This window comes from Stegodyphus dumicola, chromosome 2, assembly GCF_044657685.1.
Source record: "Stegodyphus dumicola isolate Sdum_Otavi_A_Nest chromosome 2, ASM4465768v1".
NCBI classification, from domain to species: domain Eukaryota; kingdom Metazoa; phylum Arthropoda; class Arachnida; order Araneae; family Eresidae; genus Stegodyphus; species Stegodyphus dumicola.
Window position 1 is genome coordinate 36004050 of NC_140769.1, and position 24023 is coordinate 36028072.

Sequence of the window (24023 nt, forward strand, 5' to 3'; positions counted from 1 at the left end):
CGTTTTTAAATAAATGTGTCTTAAAATACGGAATTCCGTTAAAATTAGTTTCCGATAATGGAAAGCAATTGGTTAGTCAAGTATTTGAAGAGAAATGCGCAGGACTTGGCATATGCCACCTCAAAGTGGTACGGTATCGGCGGCAATCAAACATAGCGGAGTGAGAGAACAAGAACATAGTAAAAATCATATATTGCTATGTGAAAAACTACCGCAAGCACTGGGATAGCGGGATCAATGACTAAGCGTATGCATTACGAACAGCGAAGAATGATAGAACGAGGAAAACTCCAGCCGAGCTATTTTCAAGCAGAAGGTTAATTACCCCGTTGGACAAATCATTTTTTGTACGAAAGAGAGCTCTGGAATTCCAGATAAAAGACATCCAAAATTTAACAGATGAAGTAGTTAAAAATTCATTAAGGGAATTAAAGTATATAATAAAGTGGGAGATCAAGTTCTTAAAATCAAGTATTGTCTATCATCAGCAGGCGAAGAACGAGTAATGGACCATATTATGTGGCAATTGCGGACCAAATTAAACCACATTATGATTGAACTAAAATGGAAAGTTTTAAGATTTATAAAAAACTCAAATGGGTAACGCGAATGCCACGAGGAGCAGCGACGGCGAACAGAAGTAAAATTGCCTTCTACAAAAAGAAAGGCAACTGCGAATATAGAGGAACAGGTAAAGAAACCTAGGAAGCAAACAGGAAGAAGAAAAGCCAAAAGCAAAGACGCAATGAATCCAGGGGGGCAACGCGAACTACCAAAGGAGAGCCAAATTACGCGAAAACTAAAGAAAATTTCAGCAGTGGACCTGACGCATGGAAAGAACCGACGTCGAGACGGATAAGGAGAAAGCGGCCAGCCCGAAAACATCTCAAGTCCAAGGAAATTCCAACGTTCTGGAGTGTTTAAACTACGCCAGTGAAGCTACCAGCTGAGCCGTCTGAAAGCTCTCAACATCATTAAAGAAATGCCGAGATTCCGGAAACGTCCCAAGAAGCCAAAAGTCTCCGGAGGAAGGGGAGAACCAGCGCTGCCAATGGTTTCGAGTTATACAAATAAAGTCCTACCCTACCTGAATTGACTTCATGACAAGAAGAATGAGAAAGTTTGAAAGATCAAAGAGATAATTGCAATTTTATTTTTACTTTAGTAAGGTTCAGTTTTATTTTATATCCAAAAGGACTAGATAATAAATTCTTTTGAGTTTAACCTGAAGTGAGGTTATTTTAGTTCATTTAAAGAGCAAAAAGCCTCGGGTATTAAAATTGTAATTATCTGTGTTCATTTTAAAGCTTATAAGGCATTTCTCCCGCCTTCTTAGCGTGCCTTCGTGGTGTAGTGGTCTGCACGCTGGACGTGTATTCCAGAGATTCGGAATTCGAGTCCCGGCGAAGGCATTGCTCCTATTTCACATGTCCTACTTCCAAAATACATAATGTCTCTACAGTGACGCCCTAACTAAAAGAATGGTGGATGATGATTCTCCACACCCCAGGATTTGGCGATTGGGTCCCCTAAAACCCCAGTCGCCCTTTAAAAGGGGGAGTATATAAGGTTCTTCCGGCTTCTTAGCGTGCCTTCGTGGTGTAGTGGTCTGCGCGCTGGGCACGTATTCTAGACGCTCGCTGTCGCTGTTCGATTCCCAGCGATGGCGTTGGTCATTTTTCATTATTCCTGCTTCCAAAATACCTAATGTGTCTACAAGCTACTTCAAAAACAAGAATGCGATTTTGGTCTTAAGGACAGTTACCAGGAAACGTGAATGAAAATGCTAAAAATTTCAAAGCAACTCGTGAATCTCGATGTAAAAGCAAGCTGAATTCTATTGTAAATATTTTACTCAGTGTATTGTATCTTATGTTTGTCACGTGAAAAGTATCCGCAAATATATATATTTAACTAAAGTAAGATTTGCATAGCTATAAGAATTCAATTGTATTGTATGAGTGATATGTTTATAAACAAGCTAGCAAAACTGAGAAAAAATAAGCTAAAAGAAAAGCTAGCTGTTTCCATGAGTTAAGTTAGGCTCTCCAGTTATCGCTCAATTTTAAATCACGATCTTGTTAGCAGCACATTAGGTGTAGTTTTAAAAATAGGGTGTCTTTGAGGTCTAGTAAGTCAAATACTGCTAATAAGTAGATTGTCGGTCAGCTGGTAATGTTTTCGGCACGCATTCAAAAGACACTGTCTCGGTATTACACTCCAATTTTTCTGGCGATGAATAGGGGAAGCGATTTAAATTGTGGAATAAATATAAATGTGTGGAATGAAAAATCTAGATAAATTTAAATGGAATGTTTCATGGTTCTAGAATATTTTTTTCTGAAGTCTTTTCTGCAAGGATGTGAACTCCTGAATAGTTGTACCATGTAAAGAAGAATCCAGCTCCTTTGTAAACACACTTTTTTATACTTAAAACCTCATGTTATTGTAAGACATTTGCTCTGAAAATTTTAGATAGTGAGAATTTAACTTTTTTAAAGGGATCGTCAAGGGCCTATTAAATTCTCGCAGGGAAAGGTGTGGAGATTTATTTTAGCTAATTTCCTTTCAGTCTCGTTTTCATTATCGTTTTCTTGCCAGAATATTAATAAGCTAGCGCGCGTGCATTCAAATGAGGTAGAAAGAAGTGCTATTTAAGGGGAGGTTTCGGTAGGTGAGTTCAGTTAGAGAGGACGTGTTATGGCTGGCTGCTGGAAGACCACATTACTGGTTTGAATTATTAGCGATTATATTGCTGTGGCGTTGAGTGTTTCTAACCAATAAGCTTGTGTCCGCCGACTTTTACGAGTCACAGCCTTCCTACTCGTTAAGTTACCCTGTAAGACATTAGGCTAAATTTATTATGGTTTAAGTGCATTGTTACGTGTTGTGAGTTAAGCCAGAAGTACTGGCTTTATGTCATCCCAAGTGGAGCCATCTGTGAAATCATATTGAGGGAATAAATGGCTCTTTACCTCCTTCTGACTTTCTGTTGTACTTAACACCGAGTGATAATTCCTCATACAATCTTTTAGAGCTCATTGTTGATGTACAGTAGAATTCGAGACTCTGTAACCTTTAATAGTAAGTGCATAAATTTAAAACTTTATTAACTGCTTCACGTAGCCTTAAATTCCTTTTCATTTTCTCTTTTTTAATCCTTAAGCTTCCTTTTTGCTTTTTTAGCAAAAGATTGCTAATTACCTCAAAAACAGGAAATATAGAGATAAAAATATTCCTTATTCTTTCTTGGGCTCACAAATCATTATGCGAATATACATTTAGAGCTTTCAAACCCTGAAAAGCACATTTCTACTAAGTTATCGTCATGCGATGATTTGTAGGTGCTTTATTTTTTTATCACAATATTTTCGACAACGATGTTTCAAAACTGGGATGTTTTTAACCTCTTTATTTTCAATAACGAAGTACTATATTACGAAGTTTTAAGGCTGCGATATTTTTCCCTTGCTTTTTCTTCTCCCACGATGTTTTTTACGACAACGTTTTTGCCTTATGTTGTTTTCTCCGCAAGGTGTTCTTGAGCAATTTTTTTGCTGCAGTGTTTGCGGCGATCACCATGCTGACCACTCTTCAAACTGATTATGAAATTATCCAGTAGGTTCTGTAACATGATTAAATAACCATGCTGGACGTTTTCGGCTGCATGCAATCGACAGTAACGATTCTAAGACTATTTCCTACACATAAGACAAAATTACTCTGGTATCACGGTTATTTGATGGCCTTTGAAGAATTTCATTACATTACAGTTCATCTGAGTACAGCAATTGTTTAAATATGTATAAATTTTCGAAAGAAATCGAAATCTTTAGAAGCCAATCGAAATTTTTTAACCTATTTAATTCATAAATTATGTGATAAGTATAGTATGTGATAAAATTAGTATTTTAACATCATAATTGCATTAAACGCAACTGTGGGAATAATAGTTATAGTTTTCTATGAGAATTTGATCTTCTCATGTACGTACTGTTAATTAATATTTGAAAATTACTTATGATTCCTCGTACATTAATGAAACTTTATCCATATATACTTAAGGAGATAACTTTTATACAAAAATTGCTTAAAGACAGGAGTTAAAAATTAGACTTTTATTATTGAATACAGATATAATATGTTACTGCTGGCACTATATCGTACACTTTCATACAGGATAGCGTTTAAGTTTTATACATAATGCATTATATGAATGGATTATTGCATCATGTGAATTTTGTTTGATGCTATAGAGACAATATTCCAAGTGTTGTTTAAAGGTGTCTTTTCTCTTGCAGATTCTTTAGGATTTAACACTTCGGTCAAAAAATTTTTATAAATGCTTTTATACGAGTGTGACAATACTCATTCATTAAGTTGGAATTCCGTGCATAACCAAGGGAGTTAAGAATTAAATTTTTTTGCGTTGAGATATTGGAATGATATGATATTTCGATATTGTAGGTTTTATTTATATAAGACTGCATGAAAGGCTAGTTTATACAGTGAGATAATCATTATTTTAATGTCTTAGAACTTTTTCTACATATTTGTGTTTATTGCCAACATAAATTTCAAAGAGTATATTTATGTAACAGCAAATTATTCTATATATTTCAAATATAAACTTTATTATACATTTCAGTGAGTTTCAGGTGAAAATTATTTGCTACTTACTCTATTTGAATATTTGTACAATTTCAATAGTTTACTAATGTTAATTGTTTATGAATATTTGGCTTTGTATTCATTTTATGGCATTTGGCGTACTGCTGCATTTACATTTTACATTTTATGCTGATTTAGCTTTCTGGCACTCGCAGAGTTCTATTCGTTTTGCCTAAGAGTTCTCAAAATTCAATTCTATTTAAGATATTTTTATTGATCTTCATGGAGCATTTTTAATCAGGCATATCCTGTCTTGACTTTAAGCATTTCTTTTTCTCTAGAAATTTTTAATTATCTACGTAGGAACTATATTAAGATTACAGTGCATAGTTAACCACATACTCTGTTTTTTCAATAAGAGATTTTTTTTACACTTAGCAAAAGTTTATAGTCATATATACTTTTATTTTCTGACCCTTTCATATATATATATATATAAACTGTATTGTTAATAGTGTAGTTAATACTGTATTGTTAATAGTACCATGCTAATTCAGTTTGTTATTATTATTTTAAATTGGAATAAGCTAAAATCTGCTTTTCTTCTCATATTGGTAAAATAATTGGCAATAAATCACTAACATATATATATATTATATATATATATATATTTTTTTTAGTCCAAAGGGGCTTTGTCCCTGAAGGACTATTGTTTTCGTTTTGCGATTTTAGCGTTGAATCGCTATAAATGTCCATTTCACTTTTCAAACTGTTGCCACCAAATGTTAGAGTCTTGCATTATATTTGAAGAAATTAAATAATGAAAACTCTGCATAAATGTATGTCTATTTCTCGCATTGTGATAAAACAACGGTACATAGAGGCATCGAATTTTGAATGACGTAATCCTCCTACGAATATGGGCATGTGGAACACTAAATTTGAAATTTGGAATTTGTTTTATTATCGATTTCATATTTTGTAAAACTTTAACGAATTTTTGAGTAGACTTAAAAGCGAGCAATGGCAACTCTCTACGGCGGGGGAAAAAGCATTTTTATCTCCAGCGGACGCGGAACTGTGTATCGGAAATTCTAAACTTACTACTTAGAATCCTTGAAAAGGAGGTGATTAATTTTCCAAAATATTTTTATTATAAAATTTTGCTAAACATACCTTAGAAGAAGTCCATCTCCCATTTGCGGCTTCAGTAGAAAATACTTTTCCCAAGGCGGTACATTATCTTCAGGATTATTTAACATATCCTGTGAAGTATATATTCGTAGAAAACCGTTTAGAATCAAATTCTTACATGTTTGAATCACATTTAATCGTTACTTTCAATACACCATATATATGTGTGTCTTAATTATATTAATTTTGTACAAGAGAATCTCTCAAAATAATCTTTTTCTTTAAACTCAAGCAAAAAAAATATAGTAATAAAAACAACTTGCTTTAACGTATTCCGCTTTGAAGACGAAGATCATAGGTTTGAACCCGAACCATATGCATTTAATTCCTTCCTTCTCGGCCAACATAGAATAGAAAAAACAAAGAACACCTAGATTATTTGAAAAACGAGTATTTTAAAATTCGAAATTAAGTTTTCTGTAACATGTCAAGAATTACAATTTTTCTTGCATCTAAATTGAAAACTAAAAACGTTAAATGAATTCTTCCGTTTTTCTATGAATATCATATAGCTTCCAATTAGCACTAACTAAAAGAAGCTTTACAAAATCAATCGACGATGTAACAAAATCAAAATCATGAATATCTTAGCCGTTACTGTACTAAGTCCGGGAAAGACAGTGCTTCATTTAAATGCAACAGCCATTGTAAACAAAGTTCAGAAAGTCGGGCATACTAATACATATTTCAGTGTCCAGCAGTTTAAAGATACGTAGATTCTAATGACTATATTTTTCTAACGTTCACTGACCTGCTTGCTAAAAAATGAAATGTTGCATAACACTTAACGCATTAACTGAGTTCCATAAATGTTATGCAATATTACATTGCATTTGTTCGATAAAATGTTATGTAATATTGCATTGTTTCATCTGCGAAACTCATTGTTTTATCTGCAACTCTTCATCTTTCATTCATTGCTTCATCTGCAACTGTTTCTGCGAAATTTACAAAACATTTTATTTCCAGTATAATAATTTAACCATAAGCTGAAAGAGCAGAAAACAGGGCAGAAATTTTGAAAAATAATTATATGCACTCTAATTCGAAATCAAGCACCATATTGGTAATAACCTTGAGAATTTAAATCAATAAATTTTTTGAGCTTTCAAGATTTTTTTCCTCCAACTATGATAAAACTAAAACATCATACACAGAAGCTGTAAATGAAAGTAAAAATGACGTGCAGTTAGTAATATCTTAAAAGACAATGAAACATGATTAGATCACAAATTGTATACAAACCGAAAATAATAAAATAATTAGCTATGTCATCTTCAAAGTATTATTATTAAATTACTGTAATGATAATTTTATTCATTTATAAGCAGCGAGTTAAAAGTTCTCATAAATAAATAAATAGTAAAGTTTAAAGTATGAAGTTAATTATATTTTAAATCTAATTACGTAGCAGCTCAAAGTTGTTTTAACAGATATATATAATTTGGTAAATATCCCACACACACACACATATATATATATATATGTGTGTGTGTGTGTGTGTACATATATAAACGAGGGCTGTTCAGAAAGTATCGAGGCTGAATTTATTCTATTTATTCCAGAAAACCCCTAGCGGTGGGACTGTGCGCATCATGCACAGTGTTTGCATACGTTCGTCGAAAACAGAAAATGTCTGAAAACACGGAGCAGCAAATCTGTATCACAGTGATCCCCGTTCTGGACCCCCATCCACCTCTCGCAATGAGGACAAGATTGCACAAGTGCAGGCTGTGGTGCGCTCTGATCGTCGTTTAACAGTCCGAGAAATTGCACAGGAGTGTGGCGTTTCCATAGGATCATGTGATGAAATTTTGAGAAAGGACTTGAACATGCGCCGAGTGTCTGCAAAGCTTGTGCCGCGTCTCCTCACTGAGGATCAGCAATTCCAACGACTGGCAATCTCATCTGATTTGTTTCAAAGTACAAGCAACGATCCGGAGTTCATAAAGCTCATCATCAATGGTGATGAGTCGTGGATTTACGGATACGATCCCGAAACAAAGCAGCAATCGTCACAATGGAAAAGCCCCGGGTCTCCTTGGCCAAAGAAAGCACGGCAAGTGCGAAGCCAGATCAAAGTCATGTTGCTTGTGTTTTTCGATTCAGATGGAATTGTTCGTCATGAGCATAATTTGCATAATAAATTCATTCTCGATACTTTCTGAACAGCCCTCGTATATATATATATATATACACAATACATAAATACAATATATATATATACATTTATATATGTATATAATATATATTTAATATAAATACATTTATACATGTAAAATAAAAAATATGAAAGCAAATTTCTAAATTTAATTCGCTATAACCTCTTGTATTTTTTATCTTATTTGGGAACTTCATTTATCTGCCCTAAAAATAGCACTTAAGTCTAAACTGCGTCATTCAAATTAATCATGCGATCTTACGTAACCCTTAACGCAGATTCCTCTTGAACAACCACCAAATTGTAAACTAAAACTAAAAAGCTGAAACTTTTGTCTCCTGCCCTTCTTTCTATGAACTGATGCGCCACTTTTGCTTGTGATTTCCTCTTGGCCAGACGTCTTTCCGCAATCAAGTGTGTGTATTCTGGTAAGTTTCAAATGTAAACAAACATGGCTGCAATATTAAAAAAATTAGGCTTACCCGCACTTAAACAGCTTTTAAATTGTTGATAATTTTACAACTGTAACATGCAGGTTAACTAAAGGCATAAAAACCTTAACCGCAAGATAAGAACAACATAATGTAATCATTTTTTAAAGCAAAAAATGCCCAATTTACCAATATATAAATATCAATACTGAGTTGACGGAGCCGAGTAACAGAGTGGCTATATATGTATATATATATACTTTTGGGACCACCAACTGCTACTAAAAAGGGAGTTGCAGAACTGCATGCTATAGCAGTCCTATATACAAAATTTCAACGTTCTGAGGATATTCGTTTTTGAGTTATGCGAGATACATAAGTACGCACAGACGCCACGAAAAAAAAATCTCTTCTGAATCCATTTTAAGTCAATTTTATAATTCGTTTTCTTTTTATAATTCGTTTGGAGTCCTTTATTATGTCCTTGCGTACAGATGTATCGTAAAAACATCTTTAAATTGCATTCGATAGCGGTTCAAATATGGTACTCCGAATTTTTCGTGATTACAATACTTCCTTTACTTCGTACAAGGAAGTAATAAGGAATCTTGAAAAAATTAAAAATGGAAACATCAAAAATGAATTAAGAAAAAATTGAAAAACCAAAGTTTTAAAAAGGTATAGTTAAAATTAGTTTCCATTTTCATTTATTCTTATTTCATTTTTGATGCTTCCATTTAAAGATTTTTCAAGATTCATATTTTAAATAAGCTTATAAGTTAGTTTATTTCAATAGAATTTTAATTACTTTTATCATAAGAGATAATGTACTAAATAATCCCTTAGTAATTAAATTATATATAATGTATATATATGTAATGAAACTGTGGTTGGATGAAACGACATGAATGATTTGATCGTGAATGCGGTACAAACTTGCACTAAAATTTCCGATGAAACAGGACTTTTCCCGGGATTCACTGTGAACATAGCTTAACAAACTCGTGAGAATTTTTCATAATTAGCACTGCCTGAAGATTGTAATCACAGAACACTTTTGGAGGCATTGAAATAAGAACACTGAGACGTAGATGCGTAGAAATACTAATTGCGTAGATACTAGATGCTTAAAGCATTCATCCATTTTTGAAGATGCAGTCGAGCAGGATTAAATTCCTTTTATTTATTTAAATTCCCATTTTGTGACCACAATTCACTTGGCACTCTACTCGTGCCTATTAAAAAACATTTACGGTTTTGATATTATTGCCACAGAAGCGAATATAGCAGGACATGATTGCGGAAATCTGTGAAGAGGGGATATGTACAATTAAAACTAAGAATTTAAAGGACCGTTTAAGTTTAGTTTGGTAATAGATTTTTCATCGCATTTTGATATCTTATACATATACATATATTTATTCCAGTTTAATATATACCCAACTTGCTTAAAACTCAATAATACAAATACGGTGCAAAATAATGTAGTCTACCTTGACCTAAATATTATTGATTACAATTTTATTAAAGTTTACGATAAGAGGAGAGAATTCACTTTTTCTACACTAAAGTTAACCAACTGGAATTCTAATATTTTCAAAAGAATCATCATTAACACAATTTTTTCACAGCTACTTAGAATAAAAAGAATATGTAATGCTACAGAACACTTACAAGAAGAAATACTTTACTTCGTCGCAATTTTGAAAAATAATCAGATTCCTCATTAAATAATTAAAAATACTTTAAAAAAAGCTGGCATTAGCCTTACCAATTTTTAGATAATTTGTTTTGGATAATGAAATTTTATACTTAAAGCCCAATGGAACGGTATAAAGTGGATGGCTGATTCAGATAATCTAATGTAAAAATTGTAAAAATGTACAGATTATTCTTGTCACTACATTTTCTTTCCTCCAAAGATTTTGGCACTATACTTTAATACTATTGTTTTAATAGTTTTGAATTACTTAGATGGCCAAATTCTACTATAATTAACAAATCGGGCCTTTTCATTTTTCATAATAGCTTGATCGCCCTCTAGCTTGAAGAATGACGACTTTTATTAACCAATGACTTTTTTCCATTTTACTCTTTCTTTAGTGTCCAAGATAAGTAATCTTAGCTGACTTTGCCATTTTCACTTTTTTGAAGCAGTTTTGTTCTTCTAACAACTTGACTGACGCCATTTTGAGTTCTTTCCATGTCTTTTCGTGTCTCTCAAACCCTCTCTAGCAAAAGGGGGATAAGAGTTCCCGCCAAAATTACAATCTAAGCGCATTGGCCGATACGGAATGGCATTGTTTCACCCACTTACGTCACACGACGAGAGGGATGGTTGGTAGGACACGGAGGGGATTTGCGCCTTTTTCAAATCTGTTTCGCGATCCAGAGGTCGGCACCGCCCCATGTCTGTTTTTTTAGTTTCTTTTGTTTTATGTGTTTCTTAAAATCTTTTTCATGGTCCTAGTAAGACCCACGACGTTTGTTTTCTTGAGTGTTTAATTTCATATTAATTTGATTTCAGTACCATAATCTTTATAAAGGTTTTATTCTTCTTTAAGCTAGCAGGACCAGCCCGTACGTTATTGGAATTTTTGACTAATAGCAGACCGCTATTTATTTTATTTTGATTTTAATTTTGTATTGCTCGGAGTTGCATTTCTTACACCTTAATGTGTTTTTCTGCGGACGCGTCGGGAAAAGGAACAGAGATTGAAGCTCCAAAAAGATTTTTTCAGGACAATTCATATTTTTTTTTTAAATGTTTTTCGTCAAACAAGAGCTTCAATGGTCTGTTTCGGCGAAACGCGTAATGGTATTTGGCCTAGTTCGACATTCAACTATTTTCCCCTTGAAAAGCCTAGTTCAGGGTCCGATTGGGCTAATTTACCATTTTCCGCTTTGTAATTTTTATAATTTTTGTAATTTTGCAATTTGTGTTTTAATTATAATTTTTGCAATTTATGTTTTAATTATTTTTTAATTTTATTTTGTTTTAACATGTTCCGTCGATCTATTTTTATATGTATTAACTTTTCACGTGTCACAACGATCAGATTAGTTTTTTCGTGCATTCACATGTTTTCCAACATTGATTTTAAACAGTTTTATTTCGCGTGTAAGCTGTTTTTTCTTTTTTCCATGTTAATATTTTTTTTTTAAATTTCTTCTTTGTTAATATTTTAGTAATACTGCGTTGAACTATTTCATGGAGCTACAGCTCCTGGTAACTTTATAGCAAGTTCGCTACAATATTTCTTCCTATTATTTCATATTTTTGCAGCATTTTGCGCAAAAACTTTTTAAGACCAAATAGGTCTTACGTCACATTACTTATTAGCTTTTAAATTTCTATTTCGATTGTATTTATATAAATATATATATACATATATACACACACGTTTTGTGTGGTCTCTGTGTAAAATAGGTTCTAAATTTCTTATTTTTTGTCTATATTAATCAATTTTCAGCAGTATATTGCGGGAAAATACTTCGAATAATTAAGCTTTTAATAAAAAAAAATTGTGATGCTATATATATGTAGTATTTTAACTGCATACATGATTGGAAATTGCGGCGTAGTGGGATGACCCGATGGAATTTTAGAAGAAGCAGAGCCAGCTTGATAGTTAAACATCACTTATTTATGATGACGAATTTCTTAGCACATATCTTCCTAACCGGTAAAAGATTAGGGGTGCTTAACGCACCCCATAATTTTAAATATGCAATAACATTTCAAATAATGGCGATTAGCTAGCAGAGGCTGAACGAAGCAGGCAGGCGAAAAAGAGGAAGACTACGCAGTTAGTAGCTAGATGCATAATACAGCTAATCTGTGATTGGTTAATTTTGGGTTTTAGTTTCATATTTCAAGCAGCGTTATGTAACATGGAAAGGTCTCAAATTTGGGAGAACAGATGAATTTAGGGGGAGAACACAAAATTTAGAATAGTTAATTTTGAGTTCGCCAATCGTTTCTTAAAGCAGTCATCGTATTTTGTTATATCTTACGTATTTATGTATGGGTAAGGTGTTTGGCCTCTCTGTTTTAAAAATAGTAACTGCTGGACTATTTCTAAATTAATCAATATCAAATGACTTTTACATAACGATGATGACGTAGCTAATACGGAATTAAAAATTTCGAGAAGCGAAACCTTTCTTTTAAACTGAGCTACCATATTGAATAACTATGCATTTGCTTTCTATACCACGGCCTAGCTACACTCCTGCTTGTTGCTTTCTTCCTAACACAAAAATGTAAATATTACGTACTGGTACAGGCACAATTAATATGCCATTTAATGCACAAATTGTTTAACTACAATAAAAGAAATATGGTCTTACACTATTACGACTGCTCTGCATTAATTCGCATTGTACCATTATGTAAAAATAGCATTTTAGATATTTTTTATTCAAAAACATATCAAAATTTCAACAAAGACCAACTTTATAGCTTTGCCAAAATTCGCACTTACTTTCCCGCTTTCCTTTTGCTGTGCTAACACTTGCTGCTCATTTATTGTCTAAATATGTAACTAGTTATAATTTTTGGCGATGATAAAGAAGAGTATGTGTCCCAAAAATTAGTCATCAAGAAATAATAGTATGTATTGAACCTACGGCCATCTCTTAAGTTTTTCTTTTTCGTTATGCGTCTTATATATCTACGCATCTGAGTCATCCTATACATGCAATAAAGAATCTTAAATTATCAACAGAATTTATTACGTATGCATATTTATACCAAATTTCAGAACACCGTAGTTGGAGCTCTTATTTTCACATGTACAACATTCCAGTCGGTATCCAGTCCTTCATCATGTGTTCTTCAGCATTTCAGACATTATAATTAAATCAATAGTGTATAAAAGTGTATATAGTATATATCATCAGCATATATAATTCATCAGTGTATAAAGTAATTACACACTGATGAACTTGATAATTGGTTACGGAAATCATTAGAACTATAACGCTCAGTAGGCTCACTTACATATGATGAGAGACTGGATATTGTGTGTGTGTGATTACGGCAAAGCCTCGATGCCTATCTACCTAAGGGGAGGAATGCCTTCATGGAGGACTTTCTAAGGAAAACTGGCTCGTATACACAAATGGGGAAAACCATGAAAATGCCCATGCAGCCAGCTCGTTCGTGGGATTCGAACCTCGGACCGAACTACCAGTGTTCAGCGACTTTACCGCTCGGCCGCTGGTGGGCCGGCTAGATGTTGACTGGAAATTTCCAGGTATGTGGATGCGCTCTTATTATTTACCACTGCAATATTTTAAATAATTTATGACCACCCTGTATGGCATACGATAGTTTTCATGTGAATGGAAGCAAGGGTACGTGTGCCTATTGGTAAAGTAGTAATTTATACGATAGTCAGCTAATGATATCTAACAAGAGAAAATATATGGTGGGGAAAATCATCGACATTTTATCAGCTATAACATTTGCACAGAACCTACATAAATGGACTAAGTTTGAATGTTTATGCCTTGATAATTTTTTTTATTTAAATATTAGATTTTTAAGCTTGATGTAAATGATGGTCAAGCTTAAACAACTTTGGATTACCTCATGGAAACGTTTAAAATTGTCAGTAAGGTGGAAGCAAATCGTAGTAAAACTTTACATACATTACATACGTAGTAAAACATTCCGCAAAGCAATTGCCGTTATTTAGTTATGAGCTGATAATTTAATTGGTGTTTACATTTTTGTTAATTCTTTCGTACTAGAGAATGCCCAACGCGTTTATTTGGGAACAATTTAGCATAGCTAACATAAAAAAACATGAATAACATTCATTTTCTCACTGAAATCGTAATTGCAATTTGAGAAAGATGTGAAAAAAAAACTGAGTTTACAGTATGTATAATAACATTGAACATATAAACAAAAATAAGTTTAGCGCAGCATAATATTTACTACAAGACGATCTAATACAGAATATTCAATAAGCATCTATTTTAATTAAGCATTAAAAAAAGTCAGTCTGTAAATTCAGGCAAGAACAATTACTACTGAATCTTTCGTTATCATTATCTAAAAATATTACTTACCGGACAAAGGATGAGTGCCTGCTAAATTGAACTGCTTTATGTGTTTTAGGTACGACAGCAACGAGATATATTGTGTTGGAATCTTCTCTAATTCTTTCGGAAAATAAAATAAGTTTTTGAAACATCTGTACAAATAACACAATGCGATGATGATTACTGCGAATAAAACGAATGATTCAAACATGGTTGCTGGTGAAAAATGGAAGCATTACAGAGCCTTTTTAAAGTATTAACATAAACTGGTTTTCAAATTCCAGTACGCACAAAAATTTTATAATTAGTAATTTCTGACGTTTCTCATAAAATATGACGTTAAAGTATTAAATCAAAGCTCATCCTTCTTCCTCGTATTCTAAAGTGACTTCGTAACAAACATATTGTGGAGATAGCAATCATTGCCACAACAATTAAATTAACAAAAGGAAAATCCTAAACAAATCAACCCCCCTACATTTAAATACTGTAATTATTTGAAAAATGAATTTTAGCTCAGTGATATTTTTTAATATTTCCTTCTTCTACGTCAAGGCCAAATTATATTCAGTATTTTCCGTTAACAAGGCGTTAGCATGCCAAAGACTTGAACACGCACTCATGAACTTAAACGCTTTAAGCCACTATCGCTTTAAGCATATTTACGTTATATCTTAAGAAAAGGGGGAAAATTAAGCAAAATACTATTTAACAGTTAAGGATTTATGAACTGAAACAAAGATCTTGAACTAGAGAATTCCCCCAAGTGGGGAATTTTATGGTTTTAGGACGAGGAGTTGATGCAACCACACATGATGTACATCAATTACAGTAATTGTAACAAAAGACTTGAAACGAAAAGATTAACATAAACATGTTGATGACCTGTTGATGACGCTAAAATGACGCTAAACACGCAACTACCATTATCAGTTACTTTGTTTTAACTTGAACAACATGTTGCTTGTCTGAATTTTAAACATTCTCTGGAAGCTACTTTTACTAACGATGAAATTTGCATAGTTTTCTGGAGTACTAAAGACTTGGGCAAATACTTTCAAATTTAGTCAGATGAACATATATTTGCATATGCCTTAATAAAATGTCTTTAACTTAATGTTGTTGCTTATCCTCGAAAGATCTCTCATATGTCAGATCAATTCCAGAAGGTTGTTGACCACCAAAAAATCAATAACAGTGACGGGATCGGATGTTAAGTCCCCCTTAGAAAGTCCGATACAACCCAGTATGTGATCCGGTGAAGCTGAATGCTCACAGCATTTCTTACAAGCGGGGGTTTTTCTGCCACTATCAAAGGAAAGACATTTATAGTGGTCACTTGTTAGTCTAGCCAGAGCAGTCTGGGAGACACGGTCACATTTGATTTACGGCAGGGAGCCAGGGGATGTTCCTGTGTACCATTGGTGCGTAGGTGGAATACGCTATATTATATTCTGTTTAGATCTTTTGTTGGAGTAAAGTTCTTGGTAAGCAAGCGAAGAGCCAGTGATCGTTTGATTTTTACTTCCCTCTTTTGCTTTAACTTGTAATGTTCCTCACTTTGTAAATGCTAAGTTATTGTGGAACGTGAAGAATCTTAAGAACACTAAGCGAATAATCGCTGAAGTTCGTGTGACAAGAAACAACAAGATGAAAGGGTAAATAACCCTTTATTATTCAAATAAGATTTAACAGAATTCCGACATGAAGTGTACAATAAAAGCCGACACCTGCTCTTGAACTTAAGAGGCTAAGAAGTAAACTAAAACTAATTTAAACTAAAGGAAGGGTTAAATTAGTTTAAAACTAATTTAAACTAAAGGAAACTAAAGGAAGGATATATTAGGAAAGAGATATAGCCGAAGCTATCAAAGTTTTAATCCAGTTGACCCCTTAAACACGAGATGACTGCGAAGCTATAAAGGGCCTTAGTAAGGCCGAGCGTAATAACAGCTTTGAGAGAGAGTAGCAAAAATGCAGACGCGCACAAATCAGAAACTATGATTCTCTCTCACTCAGCAAGTAGAACTTCGCGGTTAAATACCGCTCTTCCTCATTATGTATTCAGAGTGCTTCTAAAACTACGTTCTGGCCGGAAGTAGTAAGTTGAAGTTAAGAATCTGACAGGAAAGGAACTTTAACTTAAAATTTAACTGTTAATAAAATTAACATAATCCTTACAAACTTAATAAAATTAATAAACGTGTCACCGAAGCACCAACAAATCTTGATCTACAAATTTACAATCACAGCAGTCTCCTTACTTGATAAAAGAAGACTTTTCAGTTTCAAAACAAACTAATTAGTTGCAAATCCAATATATCGAGAAAAAATTTTTTGCTGATACTCCTACTAATGAAACAAAAAAATGAAAACTATTTATAATAATAGCAATAATTTTACAAAACAGCTTAGTTTGCTAATTAAACTGTTAAAAGATAACAAAATCCCACATAATTTCATCAAAACACAACTGGTTAAGCTACAGTTATAAATCTAAAAATTACTTTCACCCTCCAACTGCAGTTTCTCATCATAGACTACACCTAAACTATTACGGCGACAGAGTCTGGATGTTGTTATCACAGTTGAATTAGGCATTCTTGTCAAAATTCTAACATTAGTTTAATTTTGATTTGAATGTCTAATAATTATTTATCTCTTTTATTAATCAAATGGACCTACCTCAAGTTCCAAACTTCAAGAAAACTCTTTTGAGTGAATTCTATATTCTGTAATATTTCACAACTTATTTCGTTTTCTGCCTTTTTTTTATCTTTCAGGTTACCTCTAGCTCACGATTACTAGGCACTGGCCTACCTTCATCATATTTTTAATACAGCACACTTCTTTTAATCACTACGATTATTTTTTAACTTCTTAGAATTTATTTATTCTTACAAAATTTATTATAATTCCTTCAAAAATATTTTTGCATTGTGACCACTGAAATTTAAAATTGAATTAATTTTAATACTAAGCACATTAGATTTTCCCGTTTCTTGAACTCAAACTAACTGAAACATACCTTGAGCTCAGTTTTTTGGCGGTTAACGATTTTAATTCCATTTGGATTTATAATCCAGGTAATCCGATGTTTTCCCTTTTCAAATTATTATTGTTACTAAACCATGCTAAATGCCCAAATTAGAAGCCTTTTCTAATTATTTTTATATTATAAGTCAGTTTAAAATTCGTTATTGATCTAATTTCATTACTCAGCACATGTTATGTTACCACCAATCTTATGCTACCGGGGATATCAAATTAAAATAGTTTTAATTTTAAGTTGTTATTCTAGTGTTACAGATTTAAGAACAAAGTCTGCTTTTTATCTTATTATTTTTTATTTTTGGTATCAAAGTTTCATTTGTTATTATTGTTTCATATGTTGGATTGTATCTGTTTGTTTTGTTTTTAGGTCGGTCTGCTCAAGAAGAAATAATTTTATTAGATTTTTTTAAGATTGTTTATGGTTCTAATACTATAATTTTGAAGTTTTTTCCCGACCTGTATGGCTTGAAAATTTCATATACCACCTATACACTACATAATTACTGGAATGAAGACAGTTTCATACATAATCCTTAGGGCGGTATATCTAATCGACAACATGTGTCTTCAAATACCTTTCTCTAGCTAGACAAAATTCTTTCAGTCTTCCAATTAATTTTCTTAAAATGTGATATAAAATTGAAATGGTTGTCGATTATACCGCCTAAATATTTGAATTTTAACTGAAGATTTCTTGTAGTGTGACCTTGTATTTGTATTGATAAATAATCGTTTTAGTTGTATTTATATTACGTCTCAAACCTTCATTGGTCTCCCAGCCCTCCAATTTTGGGTACAGTTCCATAAAGAGTTTTTTTATAGTTTCCAAATATTTTCCTTTAATGAAAACCAGAAAATCATCGGCATAGGATTTTCCTTTAATTAGAAACAGGAAATCACCGGCATAGGCCAAACGCTTTATATTTTCATTTAAATTCTTTTTTAACAAATTATTTGCGATGAGGTTCCAATACACAGGAGCGCTTTATGACACTTGCGGGCAGCCTTTGTCAGTTAACTTCGTAATATTCTCAAATGTAATGGCGTTCTGTAAAATAATCCTTTATAATAGAGTATTTTTTAATAGATAATAGAGTATATTGATAGTCGTTTTTGAAATTTCCACATCGAAACAATCCAAATATTGTTTCGGAAGCTTAAGTTTGGTTTTAAAACGTTTATTTCTACCTATTATTGCTTCATGATAGTAATCTGCAGCGATCAGAATAGCAATATTTTTGTCATTGCATTTAGAAGAATCAGTTACTTATAATCCTCTTAATTCTTTGTTAATTTTGGAAGATGATATATTAGGAAAGAGTAAATTAGTTGCGCATATTTGGTTAGTTTCTAAAGCTTAAATTTCTATCTTTAGGGAGGGTTCATTTCTGTTTTCGATTTTAACTTTCACAACATTCTCAGTTCGTCCAGTTTCCTGGTTAACCCCAAAGGCAAATAAGGTCAAAGTCTTCATTTCTACGTTTAGGGAGGGTTCATTTCTATTTTCAATTTTAACTTTCACAATATTCTAAGTTCGTCATGTTCCCTGGTTAACCCCAAAGGCAAATACCGTTAAAAAAAGTCAAACATATGCTTCGTAATATTGGTAAAAGCATTGAATACTATGAAAATAGTATTGTGTATTAAGTGTGAGACATCAATGGAAATTAATGAGTGTGTTTCTCGACTGGAAGAATTATTAATCGATAATATGGATAAGTATCTAAAAGTAAAATGTAAGAAAACACAATGACAAATTACTAGTTGGGGGACTCAAGACTTAAGAAGCAAAGGAGGATTATTTGTGCACTAAGGAAGAGTTCCCAGGTTAGCAAGATCAATGATAATGTTAGATTGAAGAGAAAAATTGAATACTAAAGAAATTTGGCCCTATAAAAAAAAGAAAAAAAAAAGAAAAAGAAAAAAGAAAATTAAAAACACTAAAAGAAGTTATAGAAATATGATCTTTCTACTAAATAAAGAGTATTGTGATAATTATTATCGGATTACAAAAGGAAGGTTAAGAAGTCAAATGATTTTGAAATAGTCACAGAAAGTGGGAGTCGCCTCTGTGGAGGAAATTTATAGGAAACTTGTGGAAGAAGTCATTCTATATGGAAAGCAGGATAGTGATTTAAATATCGCGGGGAGGTCAATATGGAAGATGATGACAAAATTAAAGATGCTTTCACCTATAAAGAAATTTCTTATACGATTAAGTGTTTAAGAGTCCATTCTGCCTCCAGATTGGAAAGGACGGGGTTTGGCTTATTAAGAAATTATTTGAGGAGTTTCCTTCATTTCATTTTATTTTATATCATAGATGTCTTTATTTGCGTATTTTTCCAGATGCTTGGAAAATTGGTCAAATGATACTCATTCCAAAAGGTAATGGAGAATATAGACCTATTTGCCTCTTAAAGACGTATGCAAAAATTTATGACAAACTAATTAAAAATGGAATTCAATACAAATTGAGAGAAATAAACTCTATTAGTTACAAGCAATATGGCTTTCAACGAGGCAAGTCTACGGATTTGGTCTTATATAACGTTTTGTTGTAGTTACTAATCTCCATGTCTAGGAATATACTGGACAAGGTCCACGAGTCCATTCACCTTCATAAAATCAAAAACAAGCTTAGGAGACTTGTAAAGGTCCTCAAGAGACAACTCCAGGCACTCAAGGATATGTGGCGGTGATGTCGGTGCTTTGTGACATTTAGAACAAATTGGATGCATCTTGAGACCTCTCTCAAAATAACTGTCCACTGAAGAATGTGTCCACTGAAGAATCGGGATAGTGTTGTCTGAACACAGTTATCGCAATCAATAGCAAGAAATCTTCCAGGACAATCAGTTTGATACCGTGGATGATTCGGAGGAACGAGCCAAATTTGCCTGTCTGCATATCTTCTAACGGAATACAGTTCAAGATATGTCAATGAATTGATAACTGGTAATGGTTCTTCAGATCCCTCCTTCGCCAGAATGTCTGCCATTTCATTCCCCCATATGTTAACATGGGAAGGAACCCATTGAATGTGGACTTCACGGAGTGACACGACCTGCTTAAGCTTGCTAAGAATTGCAATTCCGGCCCTATCACCAACTCTTCGCCAGTTTGAAAGATATTGGATGGCGCTACGACTGTCAGACAAAAGTCATACTGCCTTAAGATCTGTAAAGGACGAAACAGCGATTAGTCCCTCTTCGATGGCTATAAGCTCACTCTTAAAAAACAAACTACAGTCAGAATTTCTTTTCTTTATTTTAATAATATTTCCATTTGTGCATTTAATGACAACTCCATTACCAGAACGAGAGTCCTCACTTTTACTCCCATCAGTATAAATAAGGGTAGCATCAGCGGGAATTGCGTGTATAGTTTCTAAGGCAGATTGTCGGAACAGAGCCGAAATATCTCGAAACTCGACTCTAGCGAGTCCCTCAGACGGATCCAAACATTGTTTCAAGAAATGCTGCTCAACATTATTGTCAATTATACCAGCATACTCAATTTGACTAAGTGGGCTATTTTTCTGAAGTCTTTGGTTATTACTCCAGTGTTGCAGGAAAGTTTATTATAATATTTTGCAAGGCCAGCATTTCTTCTTAGGCTAAGGGGTTGAAGGTCTGTTTCATATAACGCAATTTTATTCGGGCAACTGTTGTGTAAGCCAGTTATAATACGAGAAGCACTATATTGGACTCTTTCCAATTTGGTAGAAGAGGCACAACAGTAAACGGGGAAACCGTATTCCAAAATAGGTCATATGATAGCTGAATAAGTAGTTCTCAAAGTGCAAGCATCGGCTCCAATCACGTCCCGATATATACTTTAAAATGTCCCGATATATACTTTAAAATTTTCTGCCCCTAAAGCCAGTGCATCCACATGTTTGTTACTAGAATCTCTGGATCGAGATAGAATCTCTATCTCTGGATCGAGAACGAAGCCAAATATTTGGGATGTTTGTCATACGTAAGAGACAAGTTATTCATAAAAACATTTGGATGATAATTATAAAACTTCCTATTGGTGGTAAAAAACTAACAATAGAATTAGTTGGATTAAAACTCAATTTTTGGTCTTTCGAGAATTTCCACACTTCTTCAAGGATAAGATTTATATTCGTCTCAGTTGAACTCACATCTGGGCCAGAGCTCCAAAGGGTGATATCATCCGCAAATAGCCCAACCTCACATCTCCTTGATATAATCTTCTCAATACCAGCCTCTCGACAGACAGAAAAGAATTGGGCTCAACACAGAACCCTGGGGACGCCTTGGCTCAGTTTAAAGGTGTTTGACATAGTGGAATTAATCTTTACTTTTATCAGTCTATTTCTCAAATCTGCGATACAGGTTAAGGCTTTACCCCTGATGTCAAAATCTTCGTAAAGTTTAATAATTAGTTTATGTTTCCAGACACGGTCAAATGCCTTTGATAAATCTAGAAAAGCAGCCACAGTATGATTGGTACGTCGCTTGTTTTGGGCATCTCTAATCTTCTGGCTGAGATAAACCAGTTGATCAGTGGTGCTATGGCCTCTTCTGAAACCGTATTGTGCTTTTGGTAGGAGGTCATGTGTATCCAAGTGGAAGAGCAACGGCCCCATAATAATTTTTTCCATGACTGTACATGCAATGCTGGTTAGAGCCATGGGTCTGAAGCTCCCAGGAGATCCATCGGTTTGGCCACGTTTCTCAACAGGTATGATTGTGGCTCTTTTCCACTCTTTAGGAAAGCGTCCAAACTCAAGATTGATTCACTATATTCAGAAATTTCTTTCTTGCATGAATGCCAAGATGCCCAATCATCTGGCCATGGATGCCATCAGGTCCAAGAGTTTTGGTCAAGTCAAGATCCTCGAGTGCCATCTCCAATTCATGCATGGAGAAGGATTTAAAGAAAAGGGGATTGCCATAGACAGCACTACGATATCCATGTGCAAGATCTCTAGACCTTTTTGCCACTTTCTTATCAACCTCTGTAAATGCCAGCTCACTTATCTGCTGGTAATGTGCCCCGAGAAGACCAGCCGCAGCTTTGTCATCTATAGGGATGTTGCCATCCGTATCTAAAATAGTATTACATCTCTTTATCTGAGGTTGTTCACTGCTAATATTTTTTATCAATTTCCACACTTTCGTGTCAGATGATCTAGCATCAAGTCCCTCACGTGTATCCATTCACTTTTTGCTCTTGAGCAGCACATAGATTCGTTTTATTTCTGCATTGACTTTGTTCATCTCTGCTCTGTTTTGCTCTGTATTATTGTTTTTCAATTCGAGTCGCAGGTTCTCTCTCTTCCGGATCAAAGGCAGCAATGCCGGCGAATTATGAGTAAAGTAGGGATTAAAGAGCTTTACCTTCCCTCTAGATATAGTTCTTTTAGCTGCCTTGAAGAGCATGTGTTTGAAAGTAATCCAGTTAGTATCAAGGTCACTTGAGTGAATGCCAGGTTCAGCCAGTGTGTCAAAGAGATCACCAAAGGCCTTCCAGTCTGCCTTAACAAAATTCCAATATTTTTTACGATTGAGGAAAGTACACTTTTTCTTCTTTATTTCAATTAAAATTGGAGAATGGTTACTCCAATGTTCTTAATAATTGTCCAGGTGCAAATTGGAAAGATAGTGGGACTTACTATGGAAAAATCAAGAGCTTCAGACGTGTTATAGATGTATGAAGAGTGCGTTGGAGTACCATCATGAAGGATATCATGAAACCTGAGTCATCTATAGAATGAAGAAGATCAATTCCTCTCTAATTTCGGGAAGAACATCCCCACGCTGCATGCTTAGCATTTAAGTCATCCAGAAGTAGAGTATTTCCAGATAAAAGATTATCAAAGACTCCAGGCAGATTACCAATTTTGGGAGGGTGATATAAATTGAAGATGTCTAGTGGGTCACCTCTCCACATAACAGTGATGCCTTGCAACTCTAAATCTGAACCAGTGGGTGCATTATAGCTTTTGGAAATATATTTAATATCTCTAATAAGGAAAACGAGGCCACCGCCTCCTTTCTCATGTCTGTCTAAACGGATGATGTTGTATCTCTTAACGTTTAGTTGAGAATTCTCTATCAATTTAGTTTCCTGTAGAGCGATAATTTGAGCTCCCTGGTCTTCAGCCAACTCCAATATTTGGTCAAGTTTAGATTTCGCTGCCAATGTTGAAATACCATTAACATTACTTTGGATTATTTTAAGAGCTCGTAGTCTAGGAGACTGTAGATTATTTTTAGGACGAGGTCCTCTTCCTAAACCTCGAACGCCCCCCTTTTGAACCTGCGTGACGAGCGATGCAGTATGGATTACGTTAGAAAGCTTCATGGTGGAGGAAAAGGGCAGCCTCTGTTAGTCGTGAGACTTGAGCACCAATGGTAGAGGACTGAGCTCAGATGCCTGTAGGCTTTAGCTGGGTACAGTGGAATAGCCTTCACGCCTTGGGTGGCCCTACCAGGAGTATACACTCCCGACGTACTTCGCCTATTCCACTCAGTGCC

At 34.0% G+C, this 24023-nt stretch overlaps 1 protein-coding gene across 3 annotated transcripts in view; it reads right to left on the reverse strand.

The window, feature by feature from the left end:
- The window catches only part of LOC118191192 (cytochrome P450 4C1-like), a 54936-nt gene extending 40176 nt beyond the window's left edge, over nt 1-14760 (reverse strand). Inside the window, exons 1-3 of one of the 3 annotated variants that reach the window (XM_085810569.1) lie at nt 14482-14760; nt 6069-6175; nt 5788-5876 (exon numbers count right to left, since the gene is read on the reverse strand). In XM_085810569.1, coding sequence (XP_085666695.1) covers nt 5788-5876; nt 6069-6175; nt 14482-14665 — 380 coding nt within the window. In that variant the 5' untranslated portion in view covers nt 14666-14760. The remainder of the gene's footprint in view (nt 1-5787; nt 5877-6068; nt 6176-14481) is intronic. The other 2 variants (XM_085810568.1, XM_035361992.2) reach the window with 2 other exon arrangements.
- Between the last annotated feature and the right edge of the window lie 9263 nt (nt 14761-24023).